This window comes from Leopardus geoffroyi, chromosome D4 (assembly GCF_018350155.1).
Source record: "Leopardus geoffroyi isolate Oge1 chromosome D4, O.geoffroyi_Oge1_pat1.0, whole genome shotgun sequence".
NCBI lineage: Eukaryota > Metazoa > Chordata > Mammalia > Carnivora > Felidae > Leopardus > Leopardus geoffroyi.
The window spans coordinates 7018119-7033200 of NC_059342.1; the positions used below are offsets into that span (position 1 = coordinate 7018119).

General features: G+C 47.1%; 1 protein-coding gene across 8 annotated transcripts in view; it reads left to right on the forward strand.

Moving 5' to 3' along the window:
- Positions 1–11108, forward strand: part of SPATA6L (spermatogenesis associated 6 like) — a 50251-nt gene extending 39143 nt beyond the window's left edge. For 5 of the 8 annotated variants that reach the window (XM_045468208.1, XM_045468210.1, XM_045468207.1 and 2 more), the window contains 5 exons: positions 488–522; positions 1275–1471; positions 5020–5113; positions 6486–6588; positions 10889–11108. In XM_045468208.1, the coding sequence (XP_045324164.1) occupies positions 488–522; positions 1275–1471; positions 5020–5113; positions 6486–6575 (416 nt within the window). In that variant the 3' untranslated portion in view covers positions 6576–6588; positions 10889–11108. Of the gene's footprint in view, positions 1–487; positions 523–1274; positions 1472–5019; positions 5114–6270; positions 6395–6468; positions 6589–10888 lie in introns of those variants that run through there. The other 3 variants (XM_045468205.1, XM_045468204.1, XM_045468206.1) reach the window with 3 other exon arrangements.
- The last annotated feature ends 3974 nt before the right edge of the window (positions 11109–15082 follow it).

Genomic DNA, 15082 nt, shown 5'->3' on the forward strand with positions numbered 1-15082 from the left:
TGTCTCCATTTAACAATCGTGTCTACCTTGGACAAGCATGCTGGAGAGTTGTGCATAAATAGGATCTCCACATAAACCAAATATGAAGGGAATGGCAGACGTAGAGTATATGAATTTTATATGACAGTCACATGGTTTTCTTTTAGGCTCTGGGCAATTGGGCGAATATGAGTTTTGTTTCCCAGGCTGCGTGAGGAATTTACTGCTTCACTGTAGACCCTCCTTTGCCCTTTCCACATCCCTGTGTATTGTCATTAATAATACAACTTCACCGGACCTCAAAAGGACGGAAAAACTCAGAGATAGGATTACTGTGACTCAAGGGACGCCTAAAAGTTGACAGTGTAATTTACAAGGGAGCGCTTAGATTCTTTAATAATTCATTCACGTGTCATAGTTTTGTGCTGCTGCGGAGGAGACCTAACAGCAGTTTTAGGGGTTACCGGTAAAAATGAATCACTGAAACACCTGTTCCTCTCTCTTCTAGCTTCTTCTTTTGACAGCTTTGCTGCTAACATAAAGGTAATTGTAGAAGTAGCATTTGTAAATGATTTATTTCCAGCTTCTAATGTCAGTTATTGTGCGTTCCCCAACGAGGGGTGGAAAGGCTATTTCTAGCAAGTGCTGCTTGTGGAATTGCTGTAGCTGCACTAGAGTTTAAGAGATGCCCAGGCGCCACTGTCCTCTTGCGTTGGTTGCTCTGTTCCCCTCCTACAAGCTCTTTCCATTTGTGGAATGAATCACCAGGGTCGAACGCCCCAATACCTACTTTACCAGTTGGTATTTTTATTGCTTTTTTCCCCCAATCAAATACTTTTTATGACACAAAGAGGTGGCAAGCCACTTACTCTTGAAGTTTGGTTTGTCAAGGTGAAGGCTCACACGTGTACGTTACAACATGAAAATAGATGTAGGCAGACGGATGGGATATACTGAGCTTTTGATGCCACGGCCTTTAAATATTTTATTTAAGAAATTGTATCTTTACCAAACCCGATAATCCCTTATCCTCTCAAATCAAAGTTCGGAGCATGAGTTTATTTTGGCTTGTTCACATGTGCCAAACGTGCAGAATTTTGGTTTTCCTTCCCTTGACCTTGACTCCTCAGCATGTTGTTTCAGTACCGCCTACTCCTGCCGTTCTTTTACTGCAGGAGCTCCTTGGGGCAGGTACTCAATTAGCTTGCCCCCTTCCTTATCCCACCCACCCCCGGCTCTAAGTAAGCAGACCAAAGCAAAATGACAGCTAAAGAATAATGCACATTGTCACTCAGGTTATCAAAGAGCCAGATGAACGGATTGTTTTAAGGAAAGAGTCACCATCACCTTTAGATTCAAGTAAGTTTGGAAAACCGTCGCCCAGTTATGGTAACCCAGGGGACGCCGATTTCCACCGGGAAGCCTCGTTTGCCGCCTACCAGCCTTCCAGATCTTCTAGCCCTCTTCTGGATCAGCCCCTTCTCCGAGAAAGGTCAGCGGCCAGCACCCGTCTCTTCGTTTGAAGAGTGTGTTGTGGCCTAGTGGGAGTAAAGCCTGGTCACTTCACCAGTTGGCTTCCTGACGAGTGTTCAGCTGGTGATAGGAAAAATCACCATTTCTTTTCAAATCTTCCCAGAAGGAAGGATTGAGCCTTTTCTCTTGCCTGTGGAAAGCATATCTCACGTTTGTTGAAAATGGGACAGACAGCTAACTTGGCGTAGATACTATTTATCCATTTTTTCATCTTTTGTAAGTTTAAACCCTAAGAGTTTGATTTCTTTCTTCTTTTTTTTTTTTGTATAATTTTTTAAAAATGTTTATTTGTTTTTGAGAGAGAGTGAGAGACAAAGTGCAAGCTGGGGAGGGGCAGAGAGAGAGGGAGATGTAAAATCCGAAGCAGGCTCCAGGCTCCGAGCTGTCAGCACAGAGCCCACGGGATCTGTGGGGCTCGAACCCACGAACCGTGAGATTATGATCTGAGCTGAAGTCGGAAGCCCAACTGAGCCACCCAGGCGCCCCAAGAGTTTGATTTCACCAGTAGAAAAGCACCCACTATAGAAAGTTGGGAAATTCCAGAAAAACAGGGGTGAAAAAAAATCATCCATAGTTCTGCCACCCAAAGACAAGAATTACTAACATGTAGGTGTATTTCTAGACATGTTTTCTTGGTTTATTTATATGATTGCCACAAATAATAAACCCCCCCACAATTGCACCTATGTGGTAAGCAGGACAAAATTGAGAGAAGAACCTGTATTTTCCAAATTGTACTCTCTGGTAAGATGACCAGCCATCCAGTTGGCCTGGGACTCTTCTGACTTTGGCTCTTAAAGTCCTGCATCCCGGGAAACACCTTACTCCCAGCAAACCATGACATGTGGTCACCTTAATGCTGGGAGTGGTGAAGATTATATATATATATATATATATATACACACACACACATATATATATATATATATATATATTTTAAGATTTTTAATGTTTATTTTTGAGAGAGATGTGGCACGAGTGGGAGAGGGGCAGAGAAAGAGGGAGATGTAAAATCCGAAGCAGGCTCCAGGCTCCGAGCTGTCAGCACAGAGCCCGACGCGGGGCTCGAACTCACGAGCCGTGAGATCATGACCTGAGCCGAAGTAGGACGCTCAGCCGATCGAGACACCCAGGTGCCCCCTGAAGACAATATTTTTAAGACAGCTTTAAAAAAGGAATAATTGACATTATATTAGTCTCAGGTATACAACCAGCGTCATGATTGGTTATCTGTACAGACTACAAAATACTCACCACAGTAAATCCAGTATGCACCTGTCGCCATAGTTACAGATTTTTTTTTTCTTGTGATGGGAATTCTGGACGTTTATTCTTGCAGCAACTTTTAAATATGCAATATGGTAGTAACTCTAGTTGCCATGCTGTCCGTTACATCCCTAGGACTTATTTTATTATTATTTTTAATGTTTATTTTTTATTTTTGAGAGAGAGAGAGAGAAGGAGAGGGACACAGAGGGAGAGAAAGAGAATTCCAAGCAGGTTCCGTGCAGTCAGCGCAGAGCCCGATGCAGGGATGACATCATGACCTGAGCTGAAGTTGGACACTTAACCAACTGAGCCACCCAGGCGCCTCTGGAAACGCTAACACTGAAGACGTTTCTCCTGATCTCTGAGAACTTGCAACTTAGCAGAGGATGTAAAAACAAACGTGTACCGAGAGCTTTCTACAAGGCAGGACTTTGAGAATAGTGTAGACCAAATGTTATCAGAGTATGAAGCAGGAAGAAGGAATGCTTCATGGAGCAGGTGGTGTTTCCCAGGTGGGCCTTGAGGGGAGGGGATTGGATTCTGATGGAGTTAATGGAGGGGAGGGATTGGAGGTGAGAAGCCACAGGGCTCTGGCACCTTCTAGAAGTTAGAGCAGCTTGAGGGAATAGTGGGTGCCAAGGCTGAGGGTCTGAGGGACTGTGGAAGCCAAGCTAAGGAGTTTAGGCTCTGTTGGAAGGCAGTGGGGAGCTTTTTCAAGTTCACTCTCAGGAGTTAGGACATTTGACTGTAGGATGATGGCTCCGGCTGCAGATCAGATTTTTATCCTCTACCTCTGACGAATCAGCAAGTTCTGTGTGCCCCAAATCACTCTAAATGGAGAACTTTGGAACTAATTAGACTATGAGTTTGTAGATAAGGCTATGATCAACTGTGACAAAGGACAGCACAGTCATGGAAAGGCCATCTGGCTTGCCCAGGACTGTCCAGTGTGAATCATACATTAATTAAAGAGAATGATTTCAACATATTGCTAAATTTCTTAGGAATTTTTAGAAAACAATGTGTGTTTTTTTAATCCTTGCATAGATTTTTAAAAATATCTATTATTTTTGAGAGAGAGAGAGTGAGCACAAGCAGGGGAGGGGCAGAGAGAGAGGGAGACACAGAATCGGAAGCAGGCTCCAGGCTCTGAGCTGTCAGCGCAGAGCCCGACGTGGGCCTTGAACCCACAAACCGTGAGATCATGACTTGAGCCAAAGTCGGATGCTTAGCGGGCTGAGCCACTCAGGCGCCCCCCTCCCCCAACCCAATGTCAGACATTAACTAAATAATGACAAAATGTCACTGGGTGAAGTGCTATGAATGACGTTGAATGGACTCCACGTGTACGTAGGAGGGGAGCCGGCTCCCTCTACAGGAGGGGGCTCAGGGGGGACTTTGCTGAGAAATCAGTGATTGGACTGAGCTCTGAAGGGGAGTCGGGGTTAGCACGGAGTGGGGATCGGGGTGGGAGTGGCAGCATTCCAGGCCCTAGCGAGCAGTGCTGGCGGGTGTGGAAGGGAGAAGATGCCTCCTATGTGAGGAACCGAAAGGCACCCTAAGGTGTGTGGTGAAGTTTGGGTCTGCTCAGCCTAAAGTAGGTGAGATAAACAGTAAATTCCTGGGCCCAGTCGGTCAAGTTAAGCGTCTGACTCTTGATTTTGGCTCAGGTCATGCTCTCGTGGTTCTTGAGATCGAGCCCCGTGTTGGGCTCTGCACTGACAGTGGAGCCTACTTGGGATTCTCTCTCTCTCTCTCTCTCTCTCTCTCTCTCTCTCTCTCTCTCTCTCTCCCTGTCTCTGTCCCTCCCCCACTCACAAGCATGCATGTATACATGCCGTCTCTCTCAAAATAAATAAATAAACGTTAAAAAAAATCCTTGTGGTGGAAAACAATTGGGATTACGTTTCGTGTTAAACATTGGCGGATTAAATTTTTCAACGTGAACGCAGGCATTATTCTTTAGAAAGCTATCTGAAGCACGCAGCAAAGAAGAAGAGAATCCCTCACAGGCACCCACCCCCACACAGGCCATTCTCCACCCTGTGGTTTTTATTCGTCAGTGTGTGTCGTATGCATCGGGGTTAATAAGAACACTGACACCACACTATGTGTACAGGTTGCCTGTTGCTGCTCTTTCCTGCCATCAAGCTGTAAATATCAGCCCACAGCGTTCTGTACTCTAGTATCCTTTTCAGCAGCTGCCTAACACTCTGACCTGTTTCATCTTCTGAGCAGATTCCACCTTTATTCTCAGTCCACTTGGAGGAAGATCCACGAGAGGGTGTGCGGTCTTCTGACATCCCACAGAGCTCAGCAACACCTAAACAAGGTAGGGCTTCTGGGAACACCTAATCGCTGACAAAGTTCCACGGGAACTAGGACTTACAGTCTCCGAGGGGGGTGTGTTGGTGGGGGGGGAAGATGGACATTAATCAGGCAACCGTAGAAATAAATGTACAGTTGTGACACTTACCAAGGAGGGTGCATGGGGTCCTGAGAGCGTACGAAAGGGGGGTATTGCCGTGGTTGGGAATCAGGGTGGGCTTCCCTGAGGAAGAGACACGGGAGCTTCCATCTGACCCATGAGTGCAGCTACTTTGCAGTTCAACATGCACGGGGCAGAGGTCCTGCATCGTGAGGGAGCACAGTCCTTTCAGGGACTGAGGGAGGACCTCTCACCGGTCCGGAGCACAGCTTCTAACCCATAGTTAGATATACCCAGTACTCTGTCTACTGCGGAGTGCAGCACGAGCTAAGGGACCTGTCGCCATTTCCAAGGAATTCCAATGAGAGGTTAACAGTGCCCCCCATGGATGGATTTAACGACACCATGTAGTAGTTGAAGTGGTCATCTTGAGTTATATAAACACTGGCATGTTCTAGATTTATAGGATGACACTCATAAATGAGCATTGGGGCACCTGGGTGGCTCACTTGGGTAAGCATCTGACCGGCTCAGGTCACGATCTCGCAGTTCGTGGGTTCGAGCCCCGTATCAGGCTCTGTGCTGACAGCTCGGAGCCTGGAGCCTGCTTCGGATTCTGTGTCTCCCTCTCTAGCTGCCCCTCCCCCATTCATGCTCTCTCTCTCTCTCTCTCTCTCTCTCTCTCAAATTAATAAAAGCATTAAAAAATACAAACAAATAAATATTGATTTTCATGGAGAGGGTTGTGAATTACTTTGCTTCTTCTCTGCAAAGTCATTGGCTTTGCTTTGTTAATTTCTAGTCTTTTTAAGGAAGGGAATCCTTTCAGAATGTAAAAAGAAGGAAAGGAAAGGAAAGGAAAGGAGGAAAGGAAAGGAAAGGAAAGGAAAGGAAAGGAAAGGAAAGGAAAGGAGGAAAGGAGAGAGAAGAAAAAGAAGGAAAAAAGAAGAAAGTATCTGCATGTATTTACATATATAGTAAACCCCATGTATGGGGCATGCATGGGTCATAGACCTCTTTTTGTTTGTTTGTTTGTTTGTTTGTTTGTTTGTTTTAAGTAGGCTTCATGCCCAGTGCGGGGGTTTGAACTCATGACCCTGAGATCAAGACCTGAGCTGAGATCGGGAGTCATTTGCTTAACTGTCTGAGTCACTTAGGTACCCTCCCCACCCCCCCCACCCCCCCCGGCCTCTTACATGCAGAAGCACACATCTGGGTATCGTTGATCTATATGACACTATGAGCAATGCAATTGCCAGGTTTGTTTTTGTTACAGGAATATACTATCTCTGAAACAAAGTATATCCTTGAAAGACCAAGTTACCTGCTGAAGAAATACCCAGTGCAGGAACAGAGATACTTTTAGGTGGCTGTCTTACGTAAGTGAGCAGCTTAAGTGCTGTTTCCTATTTTGATTTGCTTAATTTCCTGTCAACATGAAATAACTAGAAAATGTGGTGGACAGGAGACGGGGTGGAGACCTAAGAGCCACATTCTTCTTCCACGCGGTAGAACCACAGCACGCGTGTCTGTGGTCGGCTAGCCCGGTCTCTGTCTCTGTCTCTCTTTCTCTCCCCTCCTTCCCACCCTCTTATTTAATGGGACCTCTCTGAGCTCTAGGCTCTCTTTCCTGCTGTGGGATATTTACACATGCTGCCCTCCATCTAGAATACTGCTTCCAGACCCTGCTTGGGTCACTTCTATTTATCCTTTGGTCTCGTGACCAAAGCGCTCTGCACTTTTCTTGGGAAAAGTATCCTTGTATCAGATCACCTTCCACTGTGGTTGGTGCTCGGTAGGTATCCCTTTATGAGTGAGTGTCGAACGAGGGGATGAGGCCAACTCTAGGATTCAGGTGTTATGGTAAGTAGTTGGCCATATGATGCAGTGAATTCTGTTCTTTTCCTCTCCTGCCCGGGCCTAGAATTAGAATAGCTCTTCCTTACAAAGTGCTTCCTGAGTGCCAGAAACTGGTCCGAACACTTTGCATGCATTAGATGAGTGAATGTCGGGGCGCCTGGGTGGCGCAGTCGGTTAAGCATCCGACTTCAGCTCAGGTCACAATTTCGCGGTCCGTGAGTTCAAGCCCCGCGTCAGGCTCTGGGCTGATGGCTCAGAGCCTGGAGCCTGCTTCCGATTCTGTGTCTCCCTCTCTCTCTGCCCCTCCCCCGTTCATGCTCTGTCTCTCTCTGTCTCAAAAATAAAGGTTAAAAAAAAATTAAAAAAAAAAAGATGAGTGAATATCTAATTCTCATAACAACCCTATGAAGTAGGTTCTGTCATTAGTCCCATTTCATAGATAGAGAAACTGAGGCACAGGGAGGTTAGGTGCCGTGCTCAAGGTCACATGGCCAGTGGATGGTGTGGCCAGGAATACGAACATTCTGTGGCCTCCTGAAACCTAGATTGTGTGATAGGGGAGCCCTGGGGAGAAAGAGCAGAGCCCTTGGGAATCTGAGCAAAGTCCGTGGACAGTGCCCTTGAACATCTCCCTCGGGGATCCTGTGTTGTTGTATTATGTAGTCCCTAGCATCCTAGCAACATCAAAATGATTATGAGTCTTTTTAAACCATAAAGGAGTGTGAGATGATATGCTAGGTTTTCACAGTAGTTGGGCTCCAGAAAATCTGGCTCGAGGGTCACTCATGCTTCAGGGCACAGTTGCTTGCCTACACCCACCACCTCCCACCTCCAGGGCTGGCCAGGACTCGCTGCCTTTAGCACCGAGGTGTGGGGAGGACAGCTCAGTAATAGCCCATTCTCCAAGCTTCTACCCCTGAACGTTCTGCTTGGTAGATTAAAGGATAGATTCTGGGCCACTGAATCTCCAGTTGCCAAAATAGTCATCTCGGCATTTATTAGGCAGTTATACGGAACAGGGCCCACATAATTACCACCATGGGAACCGGGCCCACATAATCACTGAATGCCAAGTTGTGTTGGCATCAAGTTCCAGAACCAGCTGATAGGTGGATGCCAATGGGAGGGGAGACAGTGAAGGGAAGAAAAAAAATGAGTAACTTCTTAGAAAGTGGGTTTCCTTTGGGGCATCTGGCTGGCCCAGTCCAGTAGAGCATGTGACTCTTGATCTCAGGGTCATGAGTTTGAGCCTCATGTCGGGGATGAGTTTGCTTAAAAAAAAAGAAAGATGGGCATCTGGGTGGGTCAGTCAGTTGAGCGTCCAACTTTGGCTCAGGTCATGATCTCGTCCGTGAGTTCGAACCCTGCATCGGGCTCTGTGCTGACAGCTCGGAGCCCGGAGCCTGTTTCAGATTCTGTGCCTCCCGCTCTCTCTGCCCCTCCCCCACTCGTGCTCTGTCTCTGTCTCTGTCAAAAATAAATAAACATTAAAAAAAATTAAAAAAAGAAAGAAAGAAAATAGGTTTCCTTCCAAACACAAGTTCCCACCCACTGGTTTGGAATAGTCTCGTAGGCCTTCTCTGGAAGGGCTCCATACCACTCCCCGATCACCGCCCACTGTTTGGGTCATGCATTCCTGGGGAGGCAGGAGTCCTGGAGGGCTGTGTCCGTGAAAGTGTTCATGCGTGCAAAGAAACACGGGTGACCTTGGCTCATCTTAAGCAAACAGGGCACTTATTACAAGGATGCTGAGTATCTCAGTGAATCTAGGGAGGATCCAAACAAGCAAGATCAGGCCACTAAAATGGGACGGCCAGAGTCCCCCCTCTGGGTCAGGAAGACAGTCCCAGAGAGGAGCATCCCCAGAAGACCCCGTGGGCTTCCACCACCTGTCCCCAACCTTGATTTCCTCAAGGACCGTCTCCCGCTTGGAGACTCCAATTCTTGTCGCTTGCCTTTGCCACTTCGGCTCTCTTGCTGTTGACCAGCTGTCCCCCTCCTGGGTGCCTAGTGATCTCAAGACTGGGGGAAATGAAACAGTCGACTCTTACCACAAAAGGACTAGCAATTCTTTTTTTTTTTTTTTTTTTTTAATTAAAAAAAAATTTTTTTTTTCAACGTTTATTTATTTTTGGGACAGAGAGAGACAGAGCATGAACGGGGGAGGGGCAGAGAGAGAGGGAGACACAGAATCGGAAACAGGCTCCAGGCTCTGAGCCATCAGCCCAGAGCCCGATGCGGGGCTCGAACTCACAGACCGCGAGATCGTGACCTGGCTGAAGTCGGACGCTCAACCGACTGCGCCACCCAGGCGCCCCAGGACTAGCAATTCTTGACCCAGAAACAGTGAATCCAGTTGTCTGACAAGGGAACGGGCGGAAGAATCGGGTAGTGGGCGTGGGAATACATCTCTTTCTCCTTATTCTGGATGATTTGGGACTTGGCACTTTTGGTATAAAACAGATTATCCCTTGTGTACTTCAAAATGGTTAAAATTTTATAAACCATGAACATAAAATTTTGTGTTATGTGAATTTTGGCACCAAAAACAAAAAACCTCTTGGAATGTGTGGTTGTCTCTGTGTTTCGGTCCTTACCAGGTGTGTGAGCTGACTGTGTGTGTGGCAGGTGGTGAGACTCCGCTTTCAAGGGCGAGCTTCACAGGGCTGTCCTCTGTGACGCCTGGTCCCTCAGGCAGACTGAGGCCCGCTGCCCTCTGCTCCCAAATGAACCTCCACTTAGCACCTCATTCCCGCAGCCCCGTATTATAGTTGGTTTTCCTTGTGAAAACCCTCCGAGGAAGGGGACAGAGACTGACCAAATGGCACCAGCTTCGGCCCACCGAATTTTCCAGCACCATGGCTGGTCTGGAGCAGGGGCCAGTCCGCTAGGAATGCTTCCAGCCAGAGGGTGGGCAGGGAACCCAGGCCTCGTGTCCTCAGACACAGACGAGAACCGTAGCACAAAAACCTCTCTGAAATTAAAGAATAGCGGGGCGTCTGGGTGGCTCAGTAGGTTAAGCATCTGACTCTTGATTTCGGCTCAGGTCACGATCTCACAGTTCATGAGCTTGAGCCTCATGTCTGGCTCTGTGCTGACAGCCTGCTTGGGATTCTCTCTCTCCCTCTGTCTCTGCCTCCCCCCTATGTGCCCTCTCTCCTCTCTCAAAAATAGACATTAAGAAATATTAAAGTGGGGCGCCTGGGTGGCTCAGTCAGTTAAGCGTCCGGCTTCAGCTCAGGTCACGATCTTGCGGTCCATGGGTTCGTGCCCCGCGTCGGGCTCTGGGCTGATGGCTCAGAGCCTGGAGCCTGCTTCCTATTCTGTGTCTCCCTCTCTCTCTGCCCCTCCCCTGTTCACGCTCTGTCTCTCTCTATCTCAAAAATAAATAAACGTTAAAAAAAAATTAAAAAAAAAGAAAAATTAAAGAGTAGGAAAATGGAAAAAAAATCAAGAAAGAAACCAAAAAAAGACAAAAGTTAATTAAAATGCTGATTTTGGTCTGTCTCAGCTCATTAGGCCTCCAGGTCCTAAGACAGTGGTTGGTATAGCTCCCAGCCTCACTCTGTCTACACTGGGCAGGCAGGAGTCTGTTTACTCCCTGTCACAGGGGCTTATCCTCAAACTGATGTGACGCAGAGAAGTCAGGTAACCTGCCCAAGGTCACACAGCTGCTCGGTCAGGTTTCCCTAACGTCACCTCCCCCTGCACTGGGAATGTAGAGGGGGCTCAGACACCAAGGGATCTTCGGGAAGAGCTACTTGCCTAGATTAGGATTGAGCGAAATCCTTGGCGCTGATCCTTTGCCTTTTTTCTCAGGACCACGTGCCATGCGCGATGTTGCCGGTTTCACAGGGGAAACTGGAGTGAGCAAAGAACTCACTCGAGTCAACTGACACATCCTTCGAGAAATGAACAAGTTTTTGTTATGTGCGTGGAATCACCAGTGTCTCACCCCCTTTACACCAAACCCTGTACTCACTCAGTCTTCTGTACCTAGGTCAGAGTCGTTGATTAAAGTGTTTCCAGTGTGGGGCTCATATTTCCTTGTCAGGCTGGAAACTTTTTGATACACTTTGTGTGTGCGTGTGTTTTGAGCTTGAACGAGAAAGTAGTGGAAGGTGGGTGGCCGGTGCTTTTATTGGGAGGGCACCTGTAGAAATCGAACAGCTCAGGACGCCTTTGGAGGTGCTCCTCATTTGTGGCAGCCAATGTGTTCTTGAACAGTTTTTTGTTTTTTTTTTTAATTTTTTTAATGTTTATTTTTGAGACAGAGAGAGACAGAGCATGAACGGGGGAGGGTCAGAGAGAGAGGCAGACACAGAATCTGAAGCAGGCTCCAGGCTCTCAGCTGTCAGCACAGAGCCCGACGCGGGGCTCGAACTCACAGACCGCGAGATCATGACCTGAGCTGAAGTCGGACGCTTAACCAACTGAGTCACCCAGGCGCCCCAGTTTTTTTTTTTCAAGTTTATTTATTTTGGAAGAGAGAGAGAGAATCCCAAGCAGGCTCTGTACCAACAGCACAGAGCCCCGTGCGGGGCTTGAACTCACAAACTATGAGATCATGTCCTGAGCCAAAACCAAGAGTTGAACGCTTACCACACTGAGCCACTCAGGTGCCCCTCTTGAAAAGTTTTCAGTTTTTCCTTCCTTCCCCCTCCTTATGCCCCTCCCTCCCCCTTCCCCTGCCCTCTCTCTCTCCTTCCCTCCTTCCCTCCTCCTCTTCTCAGCTTACATTTTACTTGACCTAGAGGAAGCTGCTATTTACAGGAATAACCCCATAAATCTTCCAGAGAAAAATGGTCAACTTGATTTTCTCTTTTTGGTAAACCTGGGTTTTGTTGTGTGTTTTTAAAAAAAATTTTTTTCAATGTTTGTTCATTTTTGAGAGACAGAGTGCAAGTGGGGGTGGGGCAGAGAGAGAGGGAGACACAGAATCCGAAGCAGGCTCCAGGCTCCGAGCTGTCACCACAAAGCCTGACACGGGGCTGGAACCCACGAGCCTTGAGATCATGACCTGAGCCAAAATTGGATGCTTAAGCTACTGACCCACACAGGCACCCCTGTTTGTTTGTTTGTTTGTTTGTTTGTTTGTTAATGTTAGGCTTGATTTACATGAAGTCCACCGTAAACTTGGGAAGAGGGGGCTTTATGTCAGGAGAATTCAGATCTGGCTCTAAAGGGTCACTTTCTAGGACACATTTGTAAGAGGAGGCTAATTTCTTTGGATTATAGTTTAAACCATCCTCTCACCTTACCTCACTCCTCTGTTTCCAGCAGTGCTTAATAAATTTCTATGAGGAACAAAATCTTCCTCAAATATTTCTCTGAAAGAGCTACTTTAAGTAAATACATTCTGCAAATATGACCCCCAAAACCACATTTAAAATCAGCTAGAAGGGCGCCCTGATGAAATGCTCACACAGTGTTAAGGAGCACCAAGAGAACACGGCCGGGATGATGTGGGACTGGAGGCTCATTGTCTTCATGGGGACAAGCCCAGAGCTGAGGGGCCTGGAAATGGGAACCTCAGTCTTTCCTTCACATTATAACCTGGCATTTTCCTCTACCATACCCTAAATTTCTTTTAGTTTTTACAGGATTCGGCGAGAGTTAAATTTCCTTTTCTTGTTATGACCACAGGAATTGGTTTGTGTTAGGTAAATTAGGAAAATAGCATTAATAATTAAAGGAAAAAAAGGCCTACAGAAACAATAAAACAAAGCTCATTTATTCTCTTCGACTTTCAGCCAAGTCAAGGTGTGTATGTTACAACAAGCATTTCATTGACCTTTGGAAGACAGCCAACGTACTTAAAATTACACCTGTTTCTGTATTCTGGGTGTGTCTGAGACTTAGAGCTGTCAGTTTGTTACTTTGACGTCTAAGGAGTCATCAAAAATAAAAAGATACTGTGTTACACGAAGGCTGTGGCAGAATCCTCAGAAAAGGATTACTTACGAAGTGTGTCAGCAGCTAGAGGAAATCAGTTCTAGAGAATTGGTATCTCATGGCGGTTCCCTCTCAGACACACACGGTGACATTCAGCATTCAGTTTCTCTGAAATGGTTTGAGCATGACTCCTTGATTCCATTTAGGGACAAGATTTTTCAGGGCGCCTCAGTGGCTCAGTCGGTTAAGCGTCCGACTTCGGCTCAGGTCATGATCTCACGGTTTGTGAGCTCGAGCCCCGCATCAGGCTCTGTGCTGATGGCTCAGCCTGGAGCCTGATCTGGATTCTGTGTCTCCCTCTCTCTCTGCCCCTTCCCTGGTTGCATTCTGTCTCTCTCTCTCCGTCTCTCAAAAATAAAATAAACATTAAAAAAAAAAAACTTCATTGCCCATTCTTATTTAAAGTTTGCTTTGTTTTGTTTTCAAATCAATCTTTTTTCTCAGCTAATTCTATTGTTTAAATTATTCTTATTTTACCTTTTTATTTCTCAAGGAATTATTTCCATTTTGAGGAATCATATTGGGGCCAGGATTGCACTTGAGGTGTTTTGCTTTTGGAGGATGTAATAATGTGAATAGTTTTGTGACGGATTGAGATTTCTTTGGGAAGACCTACGTCATCAAACATGATACAGATTCCCACCTGTCTTGCTTCAAGTTCTTATTCCTATTTTGACTTTCACAAAAAGTCAAAGCCTGGACTGTAGTTTACAAGCAGGTTTGTTGGGGTCTGGGTTTGCAGAGGCTCCTGGGAAAATCTCCTTGGGGGAGCCTGGGCCACCCCACGCAAAAGCCACCCCACAAAGAGGTATTTCCCTAAGGTCACCTGGCTGACCCAAAGTTAGCTGAAATGTACAGACCCTGCATTATAAATACTATTTTTTTATTTTTTTATTAAAAAAAAATTTTTTTAATGTTTATTTATTTTTGAGACAGAGAGAGACAGAGCATGAATGGGGGACGGTCAGAGAGAGGGAGACACAGAATCTGAAATAGGCTCCAGGCTCCGAGCTGTCAGCACAGAGCCCGGCGCGGGGCCCGAACTCACGGACCGCGAGATCATGACCTGAGCCGAAGTCGGCCGCCTAACCAACTGAGCCACCCAGGCGCCCCTATAAATACTATTTTAAAGATGAGAGTGTACATGGTGTGTTTGACATAGAAGGTGGTTGCTTTTATACGGGGAACCGCAGAGGATTGATGAGTTATGCATGCAGGTTGACCTGGCCCCTGAGTGCTGCTCATAATGGCCGTGACTCTACTCGATTATTCCATTAACAGAGCCCTCTGGCCTCCGTGCGCGCAGCCCGAGGAAAGCGCTCTGGCCCATGTGTGACCGATGAATCTTCTAGCCCAGCTGTGCTTCTCTGAATAGATGACCCAACCCAGCATTCCCTGGGGACTTGCAGTTCTTGGCGAGGACCCCCCTCCTCTCTTCCCAGGGGTTCCCGGGAACCCTGCCGACAGAGGAGGGGGTTCACCCGCAGCCCCCCCACCATGCTCCTTGGGCCTGCTCCTCTCCACCCCCCGCCCCTTGGGTCTGCTCCCGTCGGCCCCTCTGCACTGGGCCCAGGGGCAGCTGTAGTTTTTTTGCTCATCAGAGGAAAGAGCCGGTGCTTACTTTTGCCCTCAGAGCTAGGAAATTTGGCAAAAGCAAGGTCGGGCCGAGGACAAGAACTTTTCCTCGGTGCAGATGGGTCATTTCCGGATGGATAGGTTGTCGAAGGTTCTTCAGCAGAGTGAGGAGCTCCCAGGCTGAAATTTTCCCTTCGGGATTCTGTGCCTTTTACAGTGATCCTCCGGCACCCCCGTAAGTACGTGTTTTCCTTGTCTTTATTTTAAAAGCACCCTGTAGCCCATGATATAATATCCATTTTCCTCATGTACCTGTAAGAATCACCCGCTGGGCCTCATTTGCTCTCTGGGGCTCTGTGGTGACCACAGCTTTGCCTCCACCAAGACGGACAATAAACATAATGTACGGCGGGCTGTGCTTTGTGTGGGAGGGTCACATGGGGTGGGGGGGAGGGGAATCTTCATTTCGACACCAGAACTCCA